This window comes from Leguminivora glycinivorella, chromosome 4 (genome assembly GCF_023078275.1).
Source record: "Leguminivora glycinivorella isolate SPB_JAAS2020 chromosome 4, LegGlyc_1.1, whole genome shotgun sequence".
Taxonomy (NCBI): Eukaryota; Metazoa; Arthropoda; class Insecta; order Lepidoptera; family Tortricidae; genus Leguminivora; species Leguminivora glycinivorella.
In genome coordinates this window covers 3561273-3588752 of record NC_062974.1, presented here as the reverse complement: position 1 = coordinate 3588752, position 27480 = coordinate 3561273, and the positions used below count along the sequence as shown (strand labels likewise).

The window sequence follows — 27480 nt, the reverse complement described above, 5'->3', positions numbered from 1 at the left end:
GCGTAAAATCTTAGACAGCCTTGACTTGGGGAAAATAGAATTAAATTGGATGCGTTTTGATTTCGATCGAAAGGAAAATGATGTAAATTTCACTGTAGAGAATAGAAAGGAGAAGATTAAGAGAAGAGTAAACTATGTATGATTTCATACCTGCGTTGGTATTTTTAGCAAAAATAATTTATTATTAAATTAAGCAGATGCGACTTCCGTGGACCTAGCTTATAGAAACCATTTGAAATGTCAGATGTTGCGGAATGTAACGTGACTATTTTCATACATTACATGTTTAAATTTTCACTGGCGTAGGTACTCCATCAACAATCGTCATATCTTTCACGATTTTTATACATATTTAAAATTGCAAACGGGGTCTGCTCCGAGACCACGGGGACAATGCCGTCCTTGAAACGTTAGAGGTTAGTGTTTAAAACCATAGTGCTTAAAACATAGTAAATACGCGATTAAGTCCCGTTTGCAATTTTAAACAATCGTCATTTCTTTCATTTCTTTCAGTTATTTAACATTAAAGTCATGTGCATTACAGAAGGTCTTGGTTGGAAATGTGTTAGTACTTATGGAGGTACCTACCTACTTATAGACTTCTTCTTATCGCATCATCTCCAGTGCATTCTTGAAATAGCTGTCGTTTCTATCCACGAGCATACATTCCAGCCGTCATTCTCAAGCACGCCGCGTCTAAATACGTCTATATCGCACAGGGCCTGTTTGCCGTCTGCGGAGACATCTCAAAAGCCGACTTCCATCTCTTGTCGCTTTGATATACGCCTAGCTGTGTTCCCGATTCCCAACGCTTACCGAGGGCGAACTGATATATGCAGACTACACTCTGTTTCAAAAATAAATGTGTCTCATCTTCTTATTTATATTCTTATCAAACGTTTTAGTTTGCATTCCTTTTTTTTTCCTGAACATGCTTCGATTCTGCAAAACAAATTAGTTCTGTGCATCGGAAACTGGAAATTAAACTACTGTATATTTAATTGCGGGTCACAACTGGATGAGACTAGCTCAGGACCGGGACAAGTGGCGTACTAGAAGAGAGGCCTATGCTCAGCAGTGGGCGATAAAGGGCTGATATGATGATGGTGATGATGATGATATTTGATCCGTATAAACTGTAAAAAAAAATTGGCGATTAAGTTTAGGCCCAGACGGCATGACCTAACGCTTTCCTTAATGGCATGCACCGGTCTCGTGTCGTCGTGAGACAACTAAGGCAGTTTTCTCTTAGTTGACGTTAAGTTAATCACTACAATTACGATCTTATATAATTCAAATAAAGCTGATTACTAAAAACAACAAGTATGATTGAACTAATAACTTAGGGCGAGTCTTGTTCATGTGTTAGGCATATCTGCATAGGTTGATTCAATCCTTAGCCACCATGGAATTTTGAACAAGATCTTAATCGATCGCCATATCAAAATTACCTTATTCGACAACCAGGCTCGTACATTTTGACTACGACTATCAAAATATTGATAGGGCACCATTACAACTAGCCGCAAGATGCACTAGATAGGGAGACGCGAAGATGTTAGAAAACCAAAGGGCATCAACGCAGCAGTGGGGTATCAGAACAGGCTTGGGGAAAAAATTAAACACCAGTTCTTGATGAGCGGCTGGAATATTGGAACAACACTGTCTTTAATGAGACGCGACTCCGCACGGTATTTTTTATGTCTTCCAAGAATATTCGCGAGTTTTTGGGTTAATAAAAGCCTTGATGTCTGTAATTTCTTCACTGAGACATTCAAATAAACTCAATGTGAGGAAAACATGGCGATAAATTACTTTTGATGATAGGTGTTTTGTTTAGTCAGGTGAGCAGGTATGCTGGTACTCCAAATAGGTAGAAGAGATGAAAGAAACGAAGAAAATAAGTACATTAACGTCAACAGCCGCATATACTCGTAATATGACGATAACATGGAAAATTCATACGTGACGAAAAACACCTACTAAAAATACCTACCTATTTCTGCCTACAAACTTTTATACAGTTCGGCCAAGGAAGGATTTACTTACTTCATACTAAGAATCGTACATCGATTTCTTAGCGCCACCTTTTAAATACTATCATAACTACACTGATGATGTCTAGATTTTTTTTTCAAAAAGCGTATTGACGTGATATTATGATTTTAAAATAAAGAAATATCATTTATTCTTATAAAAAATAAAAACACGCAATAATATTGAGGGAAAATATGATTTTGGCCATTTTCAGGCTGCGAAACAGCGCCATCTAGTTTTAAGCAATTAAGCAATTAAGTTGTGTGCAGTTTTATTCTACACGTAATTTTCATGTTGGCACTACCCGTTTCATTGTTTCTGGTAATTTGTTTCCTGCTACCCAAAGGTTGTCTGGTAGAGATCGCTTTTAAGCGATAAGACCGCCTGTTGTTACCTAGTTTTAATCGTTTTATTAATGTAATCTCCTTTTAATAAGTGGTGCACAATAAAGTATATATTATTATTATTATTACATACATACATACGACATACATACGATCACGCCTGTATCCCATAAAGGGGTAGGCAGAACACATGAAACTACTAAAGCTTCAGTGCCACTCTTGGCAAATAAGGGGTTGAAAGAAAACGAAACAATACAATTATTATTATTATTATTATTTCCTTTATTTATCTTTCTTCTTAAGTTAGGTTATTTATAATATGATTATAAAAGTAAAATACAAAACCAACACATTATAAAAAACCTAACCTAGGGTGCCGCCAGCAGCAGGGCAGGGCCCAAGCTGCCGGTGGTTAGGGCTGCAGAGAGAGGAACCGTCGGACTATCCGCGCTGTGTCCAAAATTACCGCCTTCTGCATCTGGCCCTTGATCCAACCACCGAGCGAGAGTCTCTTAAGATGTTGATCGAGACTCTTCGCTATGAGACCGTTCGCTGAAACGACTATCGGGACAATGATCGTTGAATCAACATCCCACATGGTGGTTATCTCGTGAGCCAAGTCTAGGTACTTACTGGACTTGTCCTTCTCGGCTTTCACGAGATTCTCATCATGGGGGATGGTGATGTCAACGAGCACGGCCCGGCGTTGCGGTCGATCTATTATCACAATGTCAGGCTTATTGGCTACTTATTATTATTATTATTAAGCCTGAAAGGCCCATACATTTCAGGGGTACGCTTTTTTGTATGGGCTTTGTCAGTCAACTATTAAATCTTTCTTAGTTAAGCATAGGAGAATCAGGCAACTGACTAATGTTGAGACAGCTCGCCTAGTGTATCATAGTTATTTTCACAGTGTAATGTCATACGGTATTCTGGTTTGGGGCAAAGCAGCTGACATACAGACTATCTTTGTATTACAAAAGAGAGCCATTCGTTCTATTTACAACTTAGGAACACGTGAATCAGTAAGAGAACTCTTCAAAGAAATTAATATCTTAACTGTAGCTTCCCAATACATTTATGATAGTATAATTTATGTTGTTAAGAATTTAGACTGTTTCACTAAGAATTCTGATATCCATAATTATAACACTAGAAACAAAAATAAGCTTGCCATAAAGAAGTTTCGTGTCCGTAAAGTACATTTGTTGGGCAATGCATTCATTTTTATAATAAGTTACCTGACACTGCTTTGAGATTACCCCTCCCAGCTCTTAAGAAATACTTAAAAAAATCATTGATGTTAAAGGCTTATTACAGAGTCGAGGACTATTTGACAGACAAACATGCATGGCCCGAACCAGAAACTACAAAAAACGAATAGCAATTAAAATAATTGTATTATGTATAGAGGACACAGTTCTGATAAGAAAGCACATCAAATATTTTATATTTTATGTTGTGTAGGTAAATTACATATTTAATGATATTGAGATTCATATTATCTTTTTCTTCTGTGACAATTTGATATGTTTTCTCTGAAGAAGAACGACGTATTATTAAGCAATAATATAATTTATTGAAATTAATTTCCATAGAGTACCTAGTCTGTTCATATTCTTTGATGAATACTTTTGCATGTTAAATTGTATCTTGTTATTTAATGCATGTTAGTTATAAGATGTAATGTTTTGAAAAGAAGTTGCCCGCCGAGTTTCTTGCCGGTCCCATAGTGGATACCCCCCTCCCAACTGAGGGGGGACTGAAATCTTCTCGAGGCTGAGGCGTAGGGTTAGAGCCGGCGTAGCTTTATTTGACGTTCATATGCGCATTGTAATATGCCTACTTGAAAAATAAATATTTCATTTTCATTTTTCATTTCATATGTTCATCCTGTGAAGTTTGTATTCTATTATTCGTGAAGATTTTTAACGTCCACACAGGTCAGTTTTTCTATCTAATTATGTAATGTAAACACGCCTCCACTCAGTGAATGAACTGTAGAATCTGCATGTAGACTAAATATTTGTGTTGCTTTGATCGGGACAATCACTTCCATGGCTTCGATGTTGACCGAATCACACCATGGCACTTTATACGGTTAGCTATTTGATAACGACTTAGCATCCATACAAATTAACTAATGAAACCAAACCAATAGGTATAAAGTTTTATTGCAAGTGAGGAAATAAGTAATCTTAAATCCTTTTCTTAGAAAGCCTAAATTGTGATCTAACAGTGGCGGGGCGTGAAAATTTTCGTTGGTAAAGCCGGAGGGGTTTTTGGCATCTGTTTTGTATGGACTTCTACGGATACTAGAGAATTTTAGGGAACCCGTTGGGAATTAGAGCAAAACAAGTTCTTAGAAGAAAAAGGTATAGTGGGTGTAAAATTAATAAGATTATGCATCTTTTAAGATACCTAGGCGTAAGTACAGTTTTCAGAAAAAAGGTTGAGGAGTTCTTTACTGGCTCGTAATGCCTCTTTTTCTGGTTCAAAAAACTGACATTGCAATTTATCTACAATAGAAGCAAAGTGGTATCCATCCACAACTAACATGTGATTTTTTGTGAGGTGTTTCCTCAAGTTGGCAGGCAGAAAATGAAATTTAATTATTAAATATAACTATGGAAATGGATTTCATGAGTAACTATTACGGTAACCGAAGACAATATTAAATTTAATTTTTTTTTTAACCTCACTAGGATGAAAAGGTCCATCTCAAGTTTGACGTCATTCCTTAAAGTCACTTGTAAGGACAGGGCTACTCCCACTCGCTCGAAGAGCCGACCCTACATTACAATGGTTGTTGTGTCAAGAGCCTTTTGGGCGTAATAAAAATGTACACGGAATCTATTTTAGTCCAGCTTTACTGGGGTTCCTTTTGTATTTTTACTATGCATTTATTTTAGATATCTGACGCAAATCCGTAAAAAGGCGGTCAAGAGATATCGTTGACGGAAAGGATTTGCGGGAAATCACTTTTGACACGAACGTAGTCCTCATATTCCTATATAGATCATTTTCTGGACCTGAAATTCAATAATAAACAAGTCACACACTATCATGTAATCTACGAATAAGCCACAGTTACCCCAATCAAAATAATACATTACGATACAAGTGCGTAAAAAAGGAAGTTCGAAACGTGTGGCGATAAATTAAAACACGACTGAAGGGAGTGTTTTAAATCGACACGTGTTATGAATTTCCTTTTCGCACGTGTATCGTACGACGTTTTTCAGTACAGATGAGCCTCTGAAGTTTCGACCTGGCATATAATGAACCACTTCTCGCACTAGTGCGTAAAAAAATATACTCCATTGACCATTCGGAACACAATTAGTACTAACTACTGTACTAGGTGACCATTCCATTTATACTACCCGCATTTAACTGTCAAACCCAACAGCCCGAATTCAGACGACAAAAAAAAGGAATCGAATTTGCCGTCCCGCCTATACAAGTTTGGGCTTTCTTCTCTAGTTTTCCTCGACATTTATTGGGCAAAAAAGGGTGTCCTAGATAAACATAAAGGACCTACACTTGCGGAAACTGTGAAAGATGAGGTTCTATTGTGGAGTATTAGCGACCCGTGACATGCTTTGCGGGAATCATGATGTGAAATATGAAATAATATGGGTAACTAGTAATATGCTATAGAGGATTATTCAGATTTTTTTTTATGGGATAGGAGGCAAACGAGCAGACAGGTCGCCTGATGGTAAGCGATCACCGCCGCCCATGGACACCCGAAACACCAGAGGTGTTGGAGGTGCGTTGCCGGCCTTTAAGATGGGTGTAAGCTCTTTTCTGAATTGAAAAGGTTTTGGTTGAGTTCAGATCTATCTTTCAATGCAAAAGTGATATTTATTTAAACAAAACTGTATGATCAGATTCATATCTAAATAAATTGTTTAATTAGTACCCGAATACGCCAGTAAGAGTAGCTCATCTATCCGCCGATTTGCAATAATAGCTTTAAGTATACTCTCATTTTATAACGATATTCTGGCTTAATATGAAATTTGACATAAACATTCACATACCAAAACGCCCAATTCGAATTTTAAAGTTAATGTTAACATATTATGTCAATTATTAGCTCTAGAAGCTATGTGGATCGGATCAATGTCAAAAATGATTTTTTTAATTAGATACTTTAGTTCGAATCGAGCCGATAGTCTATTATTATAATTTCTTTTCTAGATATCATAATAGAAAAATAGCAAGTAAAAGTTATACATTTTTATAATACGGTTACGCATCAGTAGCGGCGAAAGCGTAATGTTTTCCATTCAATTGAAATTGGTTTTTTGCAGTGCGAATTGACCCCAAGGTCGTGAAATTACCGGATACTATTGTTACGTTCATTGCTATGCGTTTTATATCCAATTTGTGGGTATTATGTAACACAACAACACAACAATGTCCGTAACACGGAACGTTACTAAAAATAACGTGACTAATGTCATGATTGTATGTCAGAGGGCTATTCGGTGCCCTAATTATTCGTAACTTTGAAAAAAAAGTACTTACTAGGTCGTTTTATTTACAGTGGTTGTCTATTTATCGGAATCATGGACAGTCTTGATCCTAGTAAGATAAGTCTTGATCTGAATTCTATTCCTTTACCTATTCATACACTTTGTATGACGATAACAAAATAGAAGATGTGAGAAATTTTGTAACAGAAAATCCTCTTATTAGGATCTAAAGAGCTCGTGATTCTGAATAGAAACAATACAAGTAATAAATACCTAAATATTTAAAAGACGTGTTTTCCTAATACACATTTCATTGTTTTATTTAGGGGGGTCAGGAGGGCGATTTTGAATCTCGGGATTTTGTCACTAAAATACCGGTTGGAAACGGCTTATTATTTTCAGTGACAATTTTCTGAATCGAACACGTGAGACTCAAAAATGGGCCCACAGAAAAGGAACATAATTCCGATAAGATACCTACATCAAAAAGTATCCACGATCGATAAAAATAACGGTGTTGTAATTCTACAGTTGACTACTTACAAAGAGATGTATCCACTTTTTCACTTTTCAATGCAATAAGGTGAATCCAACTTTTCATCTCTTTGTAGTCGACTGTACATAATGTACAATTGTACATTCTTTGAAAGACCCAATCGCGTTCAGCCCTAGACCCTATTACATTGTTATCTGTTTTAATTGATGGAGTTATACACGGAAAAACACTTGGTGTAGGTAAGTAGGTATACATATTTGTTACGAATGCGAGGTGACTCTGGATTCTGGAAATGTTATAGAAGAAAATAAACCAAAGCTATCCTGAAGTACAGTAGGATATAAAGAATGAGAATACTTAAGTTATACCTTTGAACAATTCTCAAATTGGAATACGTAACAAATTGCTTTAACAAAATATAATGCTTCAATGATGTTTCTTCTAAATGATTGTTGTTAAAAATTGTTTCTTCAATTAAAATAAATTGAGGATTTAAATACAGAGAAAGGATGGGGCGATTTTCTCAGCCCCGCAAGATTTTAATACTAATCGAAGTCTCATGTTGCTTTTTGAACAACAACATTTTTCAGAAGAAGGATCGTGACCACCATAAGTCGCCCTTCATTCAGGCCTATCTTTTTTTACCTTTCTAAAGGATCCTGGAGCCCAACGCGTGTGACGTTTTTAATAGTGCTGAACCATCGCGGGGTTTTCCGACTCTTCTACGATGGCCCTCCACTGATCCGACGATCAACGCCTTCTCAATACAGCAATATGAGGAGACGGGTAGCAAATGTGGAATATACTGTTCTCGAGTCGTATTCTAAACCTACCGGCTTTAAACAGTTAGAACCACGTAATACGTCGCACTGAAATATATTAACACTGACGGATCGTTACCGTATTGCTGTGACATCTATTAACATTGTCTGAATCGAGCCATTCTGTGCTTACTGTACAAATACATTGACAGTGTAGAAGGCTTTTAGAGCTCAGGTATAGGTAAGACACGTCGTCTGCATGACAATGGAGTTTGGTACATGAAGGCCATTCGCTTAAACAACTGTTATCAGGCGAGGGACCCGTTATACGACATTTAAATGTCTGGACAGTTACACGTTTAGTTTTTACTTACAGGTGTATTCTAAATTTAGTTTAGGATATGCATTGTTTATATTTTTAGGTAAGTACTTGTATTACACCTGATGGCAAACCTAAAAGAATGAAAAGTCCGATCTGGGTTAGATATGGCTAGGATTTATCAGTGTCAAAATGAACGTTTCTTTAACTAAAATTAAAAACGCTTGTGTAGTGTTGCTTTTGTTTATTCAGTTACGATCAAGATATAGTTTTATATGTGTAATATTAATAATGATTAAAATAACTCATTTCCCTGGAGACCTATTCGTTTTTATCAGTCTATGGTCTATTAGGCGAATATTTTTAACGAATCAAAAACGAATTTTCAAAGTACCTAAAATTATAGCTATCAATGTTTTTGAATTAAGAACGTTAGCACGCAACGGGCGTCCAACTCCAATTTGAAGCGATATGCATATATGCATATGACATGGCTCGATAGTCGATATGCATACGACACGACAACGCATTTTGTCGATGCATATTCATTGCCGGCGCGTACCCTGGGAGGAAATTTTACTTTTTCAGTGTGGAAATTTCCGCTTGTATTTTTTTTATGGGATAGGAGGCAAACGAGCAGACAGGTCGCCTGATGGTAAGCGATCACTGCCGCCCATGGACACCAGAAACACCAGAGGTGTTGTAGGTGAGTTGCCGGCCTTTATGATGGGTGTACGCTCTTTTCTTCGTACGATTTGAAGGTCGTATCGGTCCGGAGATACAGCAGGCGACAATTCATTCCACAGTTTAGCTGTGCGTGGCAGGAAGTTTACAGAAAGTGCAGAAACATCTAAATACATTAACGACTCGATTCGAACATGATTCGTAAAATATTAATATCCGATAGCATATTCTTGTCTAAATAAAGCTAAATATTCTTCGGAAGCTTGTGTAAGGCAATATGAGTGGTGCGGTGGTTATAATCCTTAAATAATAAAGCGAAGGAACTTGTCTGCCATCTTGTCAGTCCTTCATCTAGCCATCAACATAGTATGTAATTTACCACTGTCCACCATCCGCATTGTCATATACTTTAACAGACTGACATACCTCTATATACTTTATTGCACACATAATAAGATTCAAAGACAGTAATGCAAGTTAATGTTGATACATTCTAAGCACATGCTGATGGCACGTCAACATGCTTTAAGCATAAGCCACTTTAGGATAGGTACTGCTTTACTAAAAAAGTCTTATGTTTCTACACTTTCTACTATTTTCATAGTGACTTAAGCCCTTTTGGATTAAATATGTTGGAAGACTTTGAGGTTGCAGTTTCTCCTTTTCTATTTCTGTGTCGAATTTAAATGATATCGATTTGAACGACATTGACAGATTTACTTACTGGTTTCGACATCATTTACTTGGCGAATTCAAGTGAGAGCAGTTGAAAACTAAATTGGTTTCAACAGTTTGATGGAACATGGCATCGTGCTTCCTCGATATTCTATTGATATAGTTGCGGACAAATTGCCAAAAATATGTATTCACAACCTCTTCTTCTTTGCATCCTGTTACCCTCTGCTGGAGTGTAGGGCTCGAATCATATTTCTCCATTTACTCCGGTCTTGGGCAGTTTGGGTAACCTCCTCCCACCCCATGCCTAGCACCCTGAGCTCCTGTTGAACCGAGCGACGCCAGGTCGATTCGCTCACGGCTCACGAAACGAAGCGCTATGATATGCGCTTGCGCTTTATCGCTTTCGGGCGTCGGACATTCCTAGGTGATTTAGGGCCATTTTCCGGATAGGTGAGGTTTTGGATAGGTGGGTATCAGGTTTTCTGAGGATGTGTCCAATCCAATGCCATTTCCGCGTCTGGATTTCTTCGTGTATGGGGTATGCTTGTCGAGTTATTCTCCATAAGTGAGCGTTTGTGATCCAGTTAGGCCAACCTATCAGGAATAAAGTCATGTCACTCATGTGTATATATTTTTGACACTTTGTCCTCATCTATATTTGTTACCTTGACTGTACGTGGGCGGGCGTCGAAAAAACAAAAGATAACCTTACTAAATGTTGATAAATTGCGAAGCAAAAGAAAAGGGATTCATTATGAATAGCAGATCTCGGCACGTGTTGGATTATGTATGTATATTGTAGTTATTTTAGGTGGCTGGGTAAGGAATCTTCATATATGTATAGATATTACTATGTATATACATATTTTCATTATTTCATTATATCCAGCTTAGTTCAGAGGAAGGTTACACAGACACCGCATTCTGAAGCGTTTACAAATAGCGCGTGGTCACCAGACATACCTTACTTAAATGTTAATGGTAAAGTGCTACGATTTCAGCAGCCGAATTAAGTAAATAGCATACCTAGTATACCTACATTACATGGTGCAGCCAGCAGAGCAATCATGGTCGCGCGATAAATGATAAAACATAAGAAATTTCACGCTTTATTGCCGTCACAAAACTGACATAGAGTTAATTTTTATTAACAACTGTCACTAATTTTGGGTCCTAATTTCTGAAAATGCCAACAACAATATCACAAAAATAATAAAATTAAATACTATATGCAGTATTATGAATTATGACTAGTGGGTGATGGATGAAACATTGGGTCACTCCTGGGTCAATTTTCTATACAGTGCTTATGTATAAGCGATATGTTGCGTGTATGGAAGGCATTTGATAATGTTCAGCGGTGTAATCATATCATTATCCTGAAATTATGATTCGATCATTTTGAATCAGGAGTATCAGGACTATGTCCTTAAATCTGATATTATTTTTCAATACACAACATTCTGCAAGTCTTTCAATGCAAGTTTTAATTATTTTTAAATGTAACCCTTGGTAAACCGCTAGTACCTTGAGTTATTATATAATTGTCCAACCCTTCCTAATCGACAAAATTATAAATACTTTTTGTTGTTAATATCATACTTCACAGCAGAAATACCAAAAACTTTAGGGTCCCTAATTACTTATCCACTTTATCTTCTGTTATGGCTCTGGGGAATTTTGAGCTTAAATTGTTCGGAATCGCCTTAGGCTGCTGCAATGCTTCCATCATTGTTCATGTAGTTTGGTAAAATTTGCTTGCTTGACAATTGTCTAGGAAGAAAAGGCCGCCTTTGCCCATAATTATACACGGTGTAAAAGAAACCGAATAATTTTAACAGCCTATTCACCATCATATTAGAAGAGTAAAATGTCAAATAAACTTTTCTGGATTTCGCCTACTTTCAGAGTTATAAGCATTAAAAAAATTAAAATTACATACTTATTATTTTTCAGAAGAAAACGCTATTTTGATGGCGATGATGCCGTTATCGGACTCATCTAACTATTCTCGTTGATAGAATCAAAAAATAACTAGTAAAAAAGTATTTTTATAGAAAAAAAATGTATTTTTTTATTTTAAGTGCAAGTTTTACGAATAACATTTACTTTTTATGTCAAAATACATCAAAAAACATTACAAAAAAATGTTTTGGCTAAATTTGCTTGATGTCTTATAACATTTTATCTTTATTTTGCCCTCCGAAATGCGTAGTTAAAATCTTTCGGTTCCCTCATGCTACACCGTGTGTGGTTACTGGTTAGTCAGGAATGGCAGGACAGTTTGCAAGTCAACCTAAGTGTCTTCAAATTAACTTCTGGGATTCTACAGAAGGATTGCAGCTTAAGATCTACTCCTAAAATATAAGTTTTCCAGATTTCTTCCTCTCAAGGGAATTTCCGTGAATTTCAGAATTTTTATACGGTTGGCATTGCTAATTTGGTGACAAGCTCTCAGTACTATCACATTTCGTAAATTCTATATTTCAATAAGGATTGCGAATCACAAGGACCATCGCTCGTGCCTCAACCTTAAGCTTGAGCTCCTAACGAGGCCTTGAAACCGGCGAATTCTTAAGCTTTGTTATTACTATCATATTTTACCGACGAAATTTCAAACTCGACGGCCATTTCGCTACAATTCTTGTTTATTTTTCACCGGGCAGAGGAATTTATATTGGACTCGGGTTTCCCGTGCATAAAAGAACGCAATTGAAGCGAATTCCAAGGATTATGCCTTTGGTATAATACGGCAGATATGGCAATACTGATCTCGTCTGACAGTTATTTTGAGGACTATCGTTGGTACTTTTTTTAGCTATAATATCATATTCATATGTATCATAAATGTGATATGGTGTAATGAGGTGTGTATCAGCTTTGCACACTTTTTAGGACAACAACGATCGACTTTCAGATCATGAGAAATGAAAATATTTTGACCAGTTGACCACATTTCTTTAAAATGTTATATAACATGACCCCTAACCAGGAGTACAATCGTTTCTTCTTCTTCTCAGCATATTTGCGTCCACTGCTGAACATATGCCTCTTTCATGGATTTCCATTCTGTTCTATAAGCGGCGGTTCTGTGCCAGGTCAGCCCTGCCGTCTTTTTGATATCGTCCGACCATCTGGCTCGTGGTTTCCCGTCACCTCGGCTTCCCAGTCTAGCCCCCTTATTCATAAACGTTCACTAAAGTTATCAAGCCGATAAAGTTCTTTTGTCCCTTTCCGACGTATTGGTGTGATAGAAAGGGACAAACGAACTTTATCGGATTGATAACTTTAGTGAACGTTTATGAATAAGGGGGTAGGTCTCCACAGTAATACTTGCCGGCCCCATCGATCGTCATCTCTGCAACAAATATGACCGGCCCATTCCCATTCCCAGTACAATCGTTTACACTCCTTTTTAACCGACTTCAAAAAAAGGAGGAGGTTCTCAATTCGACTGAATGTTTTTTTTTATCAGTTTCTACTTGACTAGCTACTGTTCGCAACTTTACGCTTCAATAGGGAATTTTTATAGGTAGCAGAAAAGTTAGGTAGACAATAGCGATGAAGTTCGCTATCCTAGTTAGTATTATTTGTTACAATCAACAGGGCGACATATAGGTGATATAGCTACTACTCCGCAATGTGCACCTGTGATTGATAGGTATTGTATTGTGGCAGGTGCAGGTTTTCATAGCTTGACAACTGATTATGTCGTGAAGGGGGTGGAGGGTAGATAGTTCGACTGTCCCAACTTCTCAAGGTTGAAAGTTAAAATAATATTGGTCATAACAAATTCTGTTGTCCACAGATCGGCGCCGATAACCCCCGCCACGCTGCCGTCATGACGCTGCACTGGTGGATGCACTGGTTCTGGGTGACGACGCTGCTCACTATACTATGTAAGTGCATTAATCTTTGTCACATTTGTTTAGATTTCCATTCGGAGATAGGAGATGTGTGGTGATCACCGAGTCTTAACAGGTGCCGTAGCCTAATGGCATTTCTGCGACGCGAAACGAAAACGAAACCCCGCGAAAGGTAGCCTGGCTCTGTCGCTTCAATACGCAAGAGCGATAGAGATAGATATCTACGAGCGTTTCGTTTCGTGAGCGTTTGTGCCCTTCGGCTACGTATCCAGAGCGGAGCAGTGTGGTGGATTATGCAATGCTATACATAGATTGATTCTCGTTTGTCACCTTTTTCGCTCAATTATATCGCTTATCTCTCAAGTCTCTCAACCCCAGCCGGGCCATTATGCTTTTGATTTTATCACTTATCCAGTATCAGATTTTCAGGCTGCCTAGTCATGGCAGTTGCTACAACCCTGGTTCTACTACATGGATGAACATATTGTCAAGTGACAAGAAAGTACGTAATCAATGTTATGCTCGTAGTTCAAGTCCAGATATTCTCATCCGAAAACTTTCGTTTTTTGTAAAGATCTTGAATTCAACTGCTACCATAGTAATAAACAGATAAACACTCTAAGGTTCTGAATCATTCTTATTCCGATATCAGAGAGCGATACGTAAACTTTATTACAACTGCGAAGCCCGATACCTGCTGGTTCCCAGACGAAATGTAAAACTTCGCACGCGCAGAACGAATTACCATATATCAAAAGTTACTTCTTCAGTCGCAATTTCCATCCAGTTATTATTAAATATATTAAACATGTAATAGCGACAGAAAACTTGAAACGGAATACGTAAATCAAAAACATCAGTCTGTCACAAAGCGGATCGTAAAAGGAGCCATTTACGTCAACGGAGTACGAGTATAATTCAGCATTTTTGATGAAACCGTATGCATTTCTTGGCTCTGCATATTTTATTACTAGCTTTTACCCGCGGCTTCGCCCGCGTAATAAAAGTATTCATTAAGATTTTCATTTGGATCCGTAGGGACCGTAGGTTTCTCTGTAGGTATATTTATCTGCGATTATTTCGATTGCACATAATACTTTTGCTTGCAATGATTGTAGAAATATTACACATCGACCACAGCGTAGGTAATTCTATATACGCTGGGGAAACCTTTATAAACATCCCACATAGCCCGTATTTCGACACTATGATCGGTGGGTAAAAAGTACTTTTTTTCTATTATCCCTTACAATTTTTTACATTTTGCTTATACTTATCGCAAACGTAATCTTCAAGCAAGCAAACAACGATCGTCTTAGAGCACATTGATTGTAAGAGACCGCCGACCGATTATCCGTATCCCGCTAACGATACCCATATTATCCGTATCCGTATCGCTATCGCTATCGATATCGCTATCGCTATCCCTATCGCTATCCCTATCGCTATCCCTATCGCTATCCCTATCGCTTTCCCTATCGCTATCCCTATCGCTATCCCTATCCCTATCCCTTATCAAGATGTTTAATGATATAACACTATAAGTTCTCGCGCTTTGTACACATATTTAAAGTCACATACAGGTCGAACGCGATTAATTAACATTATTTTTACCTTTTTTCCCAACGTTTCGGCCAGGTTGCACTGGCCGTGGTCGCGGAAGACTGACGTCCCAGCAAAATGTCACCGGAGATGTAAACAACACAAAACTACCCGATATTAATTTATATAAATGTTCGGGGTAGACAAATAAATATAATCTACCCGCTTTTAGATAATGTTTATTTCCCACCATGTTTATTTTAAAGGTAAAAATAATGTTAATTAATCGCGTTCGACCTGTATGTGACTTTAAATATATGTTCAATGATTTCTTATCAAGTGCTAAAATATAAAGTTTCATGGTTTTATCATTTAAAATTAAGAAATCCCATACAAACTTTCAACCTCTTTTTCAACCCCTTCATCCCTTTTTTTCGAAATAAAAAGTAGCCTATGTTCTGTCTCAGGGTCTAAAGATTGTCTGTTCCAAATTTCATCAAAATCGGTTGCGTGGTTTAAGCGGGAAAGCGTAACAGACAGACAGACAGACAGACAGACAGACAGACAGACAGACAGACAGACAGAGTTACTTTCGCATTTATAATATTAGTATGGATGGATAGTATGGATTGAGATTAGAGATGTTACGGAAGTGACTTTACCGGTAATCCGGAGCTGGATTCGGAGTTCCATTTTTTTAACGCAGTCGGATCCGGAGCCGGAGCCGAAGTTGAGCCCAGTTGCGGATCCGGAGGTTTATCGGATGCGGAGCCGGAGCCGAGTACCTATTAACTACTTTAAAGAAGGTTGCATGTATTGAGATATAGTCAAAACTTATAGGAGTACGCCTCGCTGCCGCGCCAAATGCAATGCGTTTAACTCCGTTACAACTTCGCTAAAAAATACCGGAGGCAGAGGCGAAGGTGCGATATAATAATAAATAATAAATAAATAAATTCCTTTATTTCGAGTAACAGTATGACTCATAGTATAATATTATGGTTAGTCTGCACTTAAGAACTATGTTAGTACTTATTTTATTTACATTAATACTAGACTACTAGGGCAATGTTTCTAGGAGCACGTAATTAGTGGTTAAACATAATACGTACTTCTAGAAACATGCAAGTCCTCACAATGCCTTAAATATGGGCAGTCCAACCTCTCGGCTATCAAACACAGGAGGGGGTTGGGGCTGGCCCGCACCCGGCGCACCAGGGATGTGCATCGTTTGCGCAAAGTTGTATAAAAGCAGTCTATACGCGCTTCAGCAAACATCCGTGATGCGCTACAGAAGCGGGGCAGCCCCACCAGCACCCGGAACGCGTTATTATATTGTACTCGGAGAGCCCCGTAGGCCCGCTGCGACCATAAGCTGCACGTATACAGGGAGGTGCAAAATGCTTTAAAAAGGGTTAATTTCACCTCCCTTGTACAGCGTACAAACTTACGCGCAATCATGTTTGCTCTCACTGACAGGGCCCTCCTTTCGCGCTCGATATCTTTATCATCTTTCAAGTCTGAGGTGACAATATGACCCAAGTACTTGAAGGACTCCACTCTCTCCAACGGACTACCATACAATTTGATGGGAGGTACCTTAAGTATTCTATAGCCGCTAGGTTCAAAGACTAAGCATTGGGATTTAGCTACATTATATTTTAGTCCATGTTGGATAGCGTAGGTCTCACAAATACCCAAAAGCTTTTGCAAACCGCAAGCCGAAGCGCTCAACAAAACCATATCGTCCGCGTAGCTCAAATTATTCAAACAAACTGTATCAATATGGCAGCCGATATGAGTTTTGCCGAGCACCTCGAGAAGCTCATTAATATACAGGTTAAAGAGGGTGGGTGAGGTCAAACCCCCCTGTCTGACCCCACACTCCAACCTGTATGGGTCCGATAGAGTTCCTGACCACCTAACACTGTTGACCTGATTCCCATACCAATACCTCAGAATTTGAATAGTCTCATTAGGTAGTTTAACGGCCTGTAATTTTTTCCATAGGATATTGTAGGAAACCAGGTCAAAAGCCTTAGACAGGTCCAAGAAGCACGCATATACTGGCGTTTTCCTGTTTAAATAATATTTGACAGTGTGCTTAAGGCACAGTATTGCACTCTCCGTTGATAACCCTGGTCGAAAACCGAATTGGTTGGGGTTAGGTCTCACAGACTCGTTTAACTGTACATTAATCACACTGTCAAATACCTTCGCAATAACAGTCGCAAGGGATATAGGCCTGTAGTTGTTGGCGTCAGACAAATCTCCAGTTTTATTTTTCGGTACAAAAATTAGCCAAGACGGAGGCGGATCCGGAGGTGTAAAAGCAAACGGAAGTTCCGACTTAACGGATCCGGAGGCGAAGGTCCGTAACATCCCTTATTGAGATACTGAAGTAACATCGAGTATTCTACTCGCTGTCGTCTTGGGGCTAATCAAGGAGGAGTGTTACAATACGTTCACGAGTCTTTACCATGTTAGTCTTGATTAACTATATAGTACCTATAAAGTAAAAAGTACCCGGATTTTGGTTCACGCGTAGGTAATATAGAAAAAAAAACAACTACTTTTAAGGTTACTTAGCCTTCTACGTGTGAAGTAATATATGTAATGTAATGTATCGGATGCGTATAGGTACTCGTAACTTTCGTAAGTTTATAAAAATCTTGCTCTCCCTTCAAAAGTTCAAACCAACCGCGTGGCTTCTTATATTTCGGGTGTTACACTTTTCTAACTCTGGTTTTCCTGAGAAGTTGAACTTGACAGCGAAGAGGAGACGAGTGTATTGTTGTCAAAAAACGTTCTGCATTCTGTGTAACAGCCAATCAAGTTTCAGTATTTCCTTATGATATTTAAAACTTAAAAAATATTGTATAAGTAAGTATATAAAATATTTGGGCATTTGTTTTATACCGGTGTTCTTTTCTTTATACTCCTTATACTTGCCTTAGTGTTAAATACGAAATTAATATTATCCATACCTAACTAACATTGAAGAATGTTATAGTACATACCTAGTATAGTATAGAAAGCCTTACATATTATTTTATTACCTCGACTGAATATTGCTTAAGATTTTATTTTCCAGATAGGCTAAAGACGATAAATCTCAATAACATCCATTCGGATCCTAAACAAATCTGTGGGGAGCGAGAGACCGAAAAATAACACTTTTTATCCTGGCTGAGGTCACCAGGCCCCGTAGCCGAATGGCATTTCTCCGACGCCAAACGAAAGCGATACGCCGCTGGCTCTGTCGCGCCAATACGCAAGCGCGATAGAGATAGATATCTACTAGCGCTTCGTTTCGTGAGCGTTTCGTGAGCGATTGTGCCATTCGGCTAGCCACCCAGACTTCTAGATTTATCTTTACGTAGAAATTAAATTATTTTATGAATATATTTTGATTTTGTTATTCCAAGTAGAAACACTAATATACAGTTATACACTGATATATGTAGCAACAATAAAATTTGATATTCGTGGTTGGGTTTGGCTGGGAAACCTTACTCTGAATGCTTTGATCACTTTTCATATTTTATGTTGCATTTCAATGCAAAAAAAACTAACTGCCGCATTTTTCAGAATGGCTAGAACCGCAATGCTTTGGCTACAATCTTAGTGTAAGGCCAAAGTGCACGTTTAGTTTGGGCGTGCAGCGGGGAGGGGCGTGCGGCGTGCATGACAAACAATTGAAGTTCATACAAGTGTCCTCAGTCGACGCTGCTGCATAGGGCCGTCAACTCATGCTTTACACGTATAGTCATAAATAAACGTTCGTGTCTTGTCATTTTTAACCCCCGACGCAAAAACGACGGGGTGTTATAAGTTTGACGTGTCTGTCTGTCTGTCCGTCTGTCTGTTTGCCTGTCTGTCTGTCTGTGTGTGTGTCTGTCTGTGTCATCGTAGCTGCCGAACGGATGAACCGATTTCGATTTAGTTTTTTTTTTGTTTGAAAGCTGAGTTAGTCGGGAGTGCTCTTAGCCATGTTTCATGAAAATCGGTTCACTATGTCGCGGTCGGGGGTTTTTTCAAAATTTTAATTTTTATTTATATGTATTTGTTACCAAGATACAAAACTTTGCTAATTTTTATCAATAACATTTTTTTAGAAAAAAAAAACTGAACGTAATCTGACAAAACTTCCTAGTGTTATGGCCGAAGTGCCCCAATTCGTGATTTTGTTATGTTGGTATTTTTCTTTACGCACGCGACCTAAAAACATTTCCGTTTCCAATACTGTATAAATCACGAATGCTTGAATTATGGCCTAAACTCTCGTGTTTCCAATTATCGTAATAAGTAAGTATTGAAATATAAGGTCTTTGATTATATACAATATTTTTCTTGTAAAATGTCTTCGTAATGTTTCTCATCTACAGCAGGGTTAGCAATGATTGTCGCGACTGTCGCTAGAGTATGTCGCCATGACCAGCTTTTGGTCTTCCTTGACAATAATGTACACCCAGCTACGAAATTGCATGGCCACTTCACAAATTACTTCATTGAAAAAATAAAAAAGTCCAAACCCAAATTAATTAATAGATTAGATTAGATTTCTTTATTTCATTATAAAAATTACACTATAAATTTGCTACTTGTCAAAATTATGTTTATCTTCTCATCATGATCGTCAAAAATTACATAATACTTGGATTCCAAATAAAAATAATTGTGTCTCCCAATAAGGATCGTCATTTACAAAGAAAGAAAATACACATGCCAAGCTAAATAAAATTAATAAATTAAGTTACAATATCATGAAATTATCACGAAGCAAGAAAATATTATATAACAGAGAAATATAGGCATAATAATATCATCGGTCATTAAAAATTCAAATCCATTTACAGAGTACAGGGGGTTATCTAACAAAAGGTTTCTCAATTTGCGCTAATGTAATAAATGTAGGATATACAAACATTACAAACCTACTTTTTATAATATTAATATCATCATCATCATCCTCCTTGCATTATCCCGGCATTTGTCACGGCTCATGGGAGCCAGGGGCCCGCTTTATAATATTAATATATGTGTAAATTTTATTTTCCTGAAAATTCAAAGTTATCAACCACTTAGCAACGGTCACCTCACCTAAACTTTTCATAATTAAAAACTTTACTAATCAGAAATAAAACAACTTGAAACAGTCCATCACGAATTAGTAGAACTTATTAACGTTTTCCAAAGTTCAATTAACGTTTTACGCTGACAATAAAGTTTGGAAGAGTAAATAGGTAATGAGCACTTTAAACTTTTATTCGATTTCAGTTTATTGGATGTTATTTTATTACACCAATAAATTCGTTTTATTGTTCAACACGTGGCAAAATCAGGAATAAGTTTTTTTTTTGGCAAATTGTTGGCACATGCTTTTATCGCCGACTGTACCTTTCTTTCAACAATCATCTACTGCTCTCCGAGACGTTTTTAAAAACCCGTTACTAGATATTAGGGATACGACGTTTCATAACAGAGTTCCTGTAACCACCTTTCTGCTCCATCATCAGATCAGCTCCATGATTCCATAATATTGCATTGTCACGTGATTTACATATGTGTGCAAAATTTCAGCTCAATCGGAAACCGGGAAGTGGGGTCAAATTTAGCTTCTACGTTTTGACCCAAGTCCCAAACTAACATACTAACAAGTCAAGTAGAATAGCTTGTAAAAAGTAGAAATTGCAAGATAATCATCAGGTTTGTATAATATACTAGCTTTTACCCGCGGCTTCGCCCGCGTAATAAAAGTATTCTTATTCAAACGTTTACAAAAAATAAGATTTTCATTTGGATCCGTAGGTTTCTATGTAGGTACATTTGTCCGCAATTATTTCGATTAAGGTGCAGCGGGGCATTATACTTCTACATGTATCCACTGAACACGCTTACCATATATATTCCCCGTCCCCGTCCCCGTCCCCGTCCCCGTCCCCGTCCCCGTCCCCGTCCCCGTCCCCGTCCCCGTCCCCGTCCCCGTCCCCGTCCCCGTCCCAGTCCCCGTCCCCGTCCCCGTCCCCGTCCCCGTCCCCGTCCCCTTCCCCGTCCCCGTCCCCGTCCCCGTCCCCGTCCCCGTCCCCGTCCCTATCCCTATCCCTATACCTATCCCTATCCCTATCCCTATCCCTATCCCTACCCTTATCCCTGTTCCGGCCCGTCCCGTCTCGTCCCGGTCCGCCCCGCCCCGCCCCGTCCCTGTCCCTGTCCCTGTCAAATTATCATGTTAGGCGGTGAATTTTGAAAAATCCTTTCTTAGTGCTCTTCTAAGGAACTTACGTGTAATTTGAAACCTCTTGAACCAGAAGTAAACATAAAAAAGAAATCCATATGGCTATTTTCGATATTTAAACCCCATTGCACCACAACAGGGGAAAAGGTATTTCACTTCCGCCACGTCAGATTTTAAAAACGTTGTATTTATCGTGATCAGCGACCCGATAAACCATAAAAACGATACCCATATTGGTTTTTTGACATGATCACCCCTTTTCACCCTTTTAGTGGGTACATTTTTAAAAAACTTGAAACGCGTATTTAGTCATATGTCTTTAGCAATCCTCCTGTGAAGTTTCGCATAAAACAGTGAAACTAACATTGTTTCCCCATACAAACTTTGAACCCCCATTTGACCCCCTTAGGAGGCGAATTTTGAAAAATCCTTTCTTAGTGCTCCTTTACACTATATAAGGAACCAACGTGCCAAATTTGACATCTCTAGGACCAGCGGTTTCAGCTGTGCGTTGATATGTCCGTCAGTCTATATATATTTTTTTGATATTTAAACCCCATTGCACCACAACAGGGGAGAAGGTATTTCACTTCCGCCTCGTTAGATTTAAAAAACGTTGTATTTATCGTGATCAGCGACCCGATAAACCATAAAAACGATACCCATATTGGTTTTTTGACTTTATTAACCCCTTTTGACCCTTTTAGGGGTAAAATTTTCAAAAAACCTGAAACACGTATTAAGTCATATGTCTTAAGGAATCTTCTTGTGAAGTTTCGAATAAAATAGTCAAACTAATCTTGTTTCCCCATACAAACTTTGAACCCCCATGTGACCCCCTTCGAAAGTGAATTTTGGAAAATCCTTTCTTAGTGCTCCTCTACACTATATAAGGAACCTACTTGCCAAATTTAAAATCTCTAAGACCAGTGGTTTCGGCTGTGCTTTGATATGTCCGTCAGTCAATATATTTTTTTGATATTTAAACCCCTTTGCACCACAACAGGGGATAATATTTCACTTCTGCCTCGTTAGATTTTAAAAACGTTGTATTTATCGTGATCAGACACCCGATAAACCATAAAAACGATACCCATATTGATTTTTTGACTTTATCACCCCCTTTTCACCCTTTTAGGGGTTAAATTTTCAAAAAACCTGAAACACGTATTCAATTATATGTCTTAAGGAATCTTCCTGTGAAGTTTCGCATAAAACAGTGAAACTAACATTGTTTCCCCATACAAACTTTGAACCCCCATTTGACCCCCTTAGGAGGCGAATTTTGAAAAATCCTTTCTTAGTGCTCCTTTACACTATATAAGGAACCAACGTGCCAAATTTGACATCTCTAGGACCAGCGGTTTCAGCTGTGCGTTGATATGTCCGTCAGTCTATATATATTTTTTTGATATTTAAACCCCATTGCACCACAACAGGGGAGAGGTATTTCACTTCCGCCTCGTTAGATTTAAAAAACGTTGTATTTATCGTGATCAGCGACCCGATAAACCATAAAAACGATACCCATATTGGTTTTTTGACTTTATTAACCCCTTTTGACCCTTTTAGGGGTAAAATTTTCAAAAAACCTGAAACACGTATTAAGTCATATGTCTTAAGGAATATTCCTGTGAAGTTTCGAATAAAATAGTCAAACTAATCTTGTTTCCCCATACAAACTTTGAACCCCCATTTGACCCCCTTAGGAGGTGAATTTTGGAAAATCCTTTCTTAGTGCTCCTCTACACTATATAAGGAACCTACGTGCCAAATTTGAAATCTCTAGGACCAGCGGTTTCGGCTGTGCGTTGATATGTCAGTCAGTCAGCTTCTTCTTTTATATATTTAGATTATACTAAACTTATTTTATTAACAATGCAATAAAAGTAAATGACATTGACACACCAATTAAACCTATTGGGGAAAGTAGGTTTGCGTAATTCGTCATGCTAAACTTTTTTTTTATAAACTCATGAGATACGTTCAAACAAATAGACCGGAATGAAAAATTACCAAATATAATTAATTGTACCAGGATACCAAATCAACATGGTATTTGTAAAATCTGCATGCCTTTCCCTTTCCTAAATATATAATTTCCCGGTGGAAAAACACGAATTGGCTCTTAAAACTTCGTTTTGTACCTAAATATTAAATGAGTGAAAAGGTTGAACTTGAAACTTCTTCATTTATGATGTTCCTTAATTGGATAGATTTAATTAGGTTAACGAGACAGAATTGCTGACCTTGATAAAAATTGGATATCTTCAGTGTTTTTCAGAGAAAAGCTGGAGGAATTTATTGCGAATTTAGTTGTTATGTTATTGAGAATGACATTTCGTCAAATCTAGCCTTCATTAACATGACACTGAGCCCAAATCTTCGGAATTTTCTTCACCTCGGACACTGGCGATCAAATATATGAAAGAGGCGCGTTCCTAGCACACAGTCTAAGCTCGTGTAGGTGAACGCGTAATACTTCGCTTGTATGAGTGAAATATTATGAGTGACAGGTCGACTGTTCGCGTGTTTGACAGGCGGTAACAGTGAGGTAACCGACAGGGGGTGGGCGGCACTTTCAGCGGTGAGTGGTAGTGGCCATACTGTACGATAGTACTCTGTATTATACTGTAGTTGTTTTCTGTTGAACCGCCGTTTGTATGAGTATAGTCCGTAGATGTTTTTGTAGATCGCGTGACGTTAGTAGTGCATTATGCATTTAAACTGCACCTGTGTCCCTGCACACGAGTGCATCTGCTGATTGAATCCTTTAGCGGGGGCGCGTCAATTCCTGCTCATAATTAACCTAACTAGATAACTGCATGTATCTGTTAATAATAAGTATTCTAGAAATAGTAGGTACGATACAGTTCTACTGATAATGTACCTACTAGTTCATTTACGTAACGGCCCGGCCACGACATTGGTCTAAGCGCGACAGCGGTGAGCGGCAGCCATACGTGCGAATGAAAAGTCCCATCGCTGTGTCTCGCTCCAATGTATGGCCGCCGCTCACCGCTGTCGCGCTTAGACCAATGTCGTGGCTGGGCCGGGAAAGACTTAGCCCTCCTATGTGTATACATACAACACGGCTGGTCAACTGTACTGCCGTGAGTGTGATCGAATTTTTAAGAGCAAGTTTGGCCTGGCTCACAAGAGGGAAAACTTGACTGCTGAGATCGCCGTCATCAAAATCGATGTGGAGGAGTTCATATCTATTCATGTTTTTTTCGTCAAACCCAGCACATGCATAGCTTAGATCCTTACTTTTCCTTACAACTCCCGAGGTTACTCGCGCGTTGCTGACTTATTATATACTTCTTCACTTTATTTTCAAAAAGTTATAATTCCCTTAATAAAGAGATTACTTACTATTACCATTTTTATGAGTTAATAGCGAAGACCGAAGTGCGTTTTCACTTTATCCGACCCGATATCGGATTTAAGACGCAATTTTTGATTTGACCTTCGACTTCATTCCTACATCCGATATCGGATCTGATAATGTGAAAACACACTATGTGTAAGGCCCGCTCGCACGCTCAGTCGCTTATATCGGGCGTCGGCTTGCATGTCAAACAGTTGAAGCTCATCATCATCAGTCCTCACCATTTCTGCAAGTAAATTCTAACTAAACTAATAACTGACTGCAATCAGAGTTAATCTGCATTGCAAATGTACAAACATTCATGTCTATGTGTGTCTGTATGTCCTTAATGGCTGCTACTCGTAATACCATCCCGGCTCTCCTTGGCTGACTGTAGACATGTGTGCATGTGCAAGTCTTTAGTAACGTGATATAATTATTATCTAAAAGTCAGTTTGTACAAAATGTTCTTGATAAGGTTGAAGAAATTTGTAGAAAGAGAGCCGTTCTTGATCGATCTTGTTTAACAGAAACAAGGTATTGTTGACGAAAAGTTTTTGTTTGTTGTAGGTACTTGTTTTCTATTGGCAAATATACGCCTACCTACGTCCTCTTTGAATTCCTCGTAAGTCTAAGCCGACTTTTCCGATTTTGTATTTGGAATTTTCGTTTGTTTCTATAAGAGATAATAGCTTGAATTTAATTTGTACTTGTACAAGTACTCCGGGACGTACGAGGTTAACATGTCGATCTTTTTTCGCTATTATACTGATCGGTAAATTTTGAAAGTGACATTTCATACCGTAGTTTCTTGGGACTTCCGGTTGGAGCGCCATCTTAGCGGTCTCGTGTCGTAAATATATTTTTTTCTTATGTTCATTAATGAATTATAAATGAATGAATGATGAAATGAATGAATGGATGAAATGAAATATGAAATGAAATGAATTAATATTGAAACGCGTTTAGCCTCTTTTTTGCCGTCAACGGCCGGTAGTCCACGTCACAGAACTTAATTTAGATAGAAGAAACAAATTCGTATATTTGTATAGGGGCCGAGCGTGTCAAATTTTGTACTGAAGTTGATTCTTGCCTGTAATTTTAAATATGTCTCAGGCTCTTAATTGTTCATAATTTTTGTGTTGTTGCAATTGAATATCACGTAACGAGGCATTTTTTATGTTTTGGTTGACTTCAACTTACAAAAATTGACGCCCGAAAGCTGCAAGCTGCGAGTAAAGACGGACAACTCAGTGGATTTCACTGAGTTCATTTGACACGCTAAGTAGATACGTTTGCTTGATCTATGGTATATATGACATCTGTGGTCCACGTGCTCTTGTAAAATCTAGCTATCGATTTACAAGTGCTAACTCACCGTACGCTGTCGTACTTACCGTACCAGAATCACTTATTAGTATTAGCTCATATCGCCTTGACACGCGAAATAGTCCCAATAATGGACTGAAGCCATTTAATTAAAAAAAAACTGTAGTTTCTTGAACACATCGATATACAGTAGGTTCCTCGGCAATTTCTCCAAGTAAATCCTAACTAAACTAATTACCAACTCTGCAATCAGAGTTAGTCTGCATTGCAAATGAACAAACATTATGTATGGTATGTCCCTAATTGCTGGTACTCGTGAATCGTGATCCCTTCTCGGCTCTCGGTGCATCTCAAGCATGAGTATATTGATGAACTTAGGTTAAAGCTGGCTATAGACATCCGTAAAAAATGTTTTGATCAAGTATTCAGAAGTTACTTTTGTATATTTGATATCTTTTATTCTTCTTGAAAACATTACTAACGTACTTCCAGATAAGCCCGCCCGATGGGAAACAGTCGCTGTAGACTGGAAAACGGCGGACTACTTTTGGACCTTTTTATTCCACCTGAAACTTACCTTAAATGTAAAAAAAAAACTTGCTTTAAGTAAGTGAAAAATAAATAAAAGGCTCTGAAAATGTGCTGATACTTTTAATTTCATAAGAAAATAGTCCATAATCTAAATTTGGCTTGTTAGAATCTGCTCTTCTTAATAAAGTAAAATAAAAGGTAGCTCAAAAGGATTGTCAAGTTCATAGCTTCACCCACCAAGTACTAGTACTTCAAATAATCTGACACCAGTCTGAGAAACCTCAAGATCTCTTGCGTTCAATTCAAGATCAATTTACATTGTTAATTTATGTAAATATGTAGGCATCTTACTAAGCTACGGTTGAAAGGTCAGGTGGCAGTCGCTTTCCTAAAATCTTGGGGTTAGTTGCCAAAGCCAACCGAATAACGCAAGGAGCATGATAATGTAGGCGTCTTCCTAAATGCGCCTATCTAGCTTAAATAATATATAAGGTCCTAATTTATTAGTTGCAGATATTTTAACACATGATACTTTACATTAAAATAATTAACTTTAAATATAAATTAAGAAATCTTTTCATGTAACTTTTTTGATTTCATTTTCCTAACAAAAAAATTATTATAATCTCGTCTAAAAAAGATCATCATGTGCATTATCACATGTCACAATAACACTGTCTGTCATGTCAACAATTGTTTGTTGTAAATGTCGTAAAGGTTCGGCGGGAAAACTGCACATGTCATTGAAGTGGCCAGTTACAGTTAAGTGATACGTAAAAGAGGTACTAGAATCTG

General features: G+C 38.0%; 1 protein-coding gene across 4 annotated transcripts in view; it reads left to right on the top strand.

Annotated features, from left to right (window-relative positions):
• The window catches only part of LOC125225762, a 216825-nt gene that overhangs the window by 157911 nt on the left and 31434 nt on the right, over positions 1-27480 (top strand). For all 4 annotated transcript variants that reach the window (XM_048129608.1, XM_048129609.1, XM_048129610.1 and 1 more), the window contains one exon: positions 13618-13708. In XM_048129608.1, the coding sequence (XP_047985565.1) occupies positions 13651-13708 (58 nt within the window). In that variant the 5' untranslated portion in view covers positions 13618-13650. The remainder of the gene's footprint in view (positions 1-13617; positions 13709-27480) is intronic.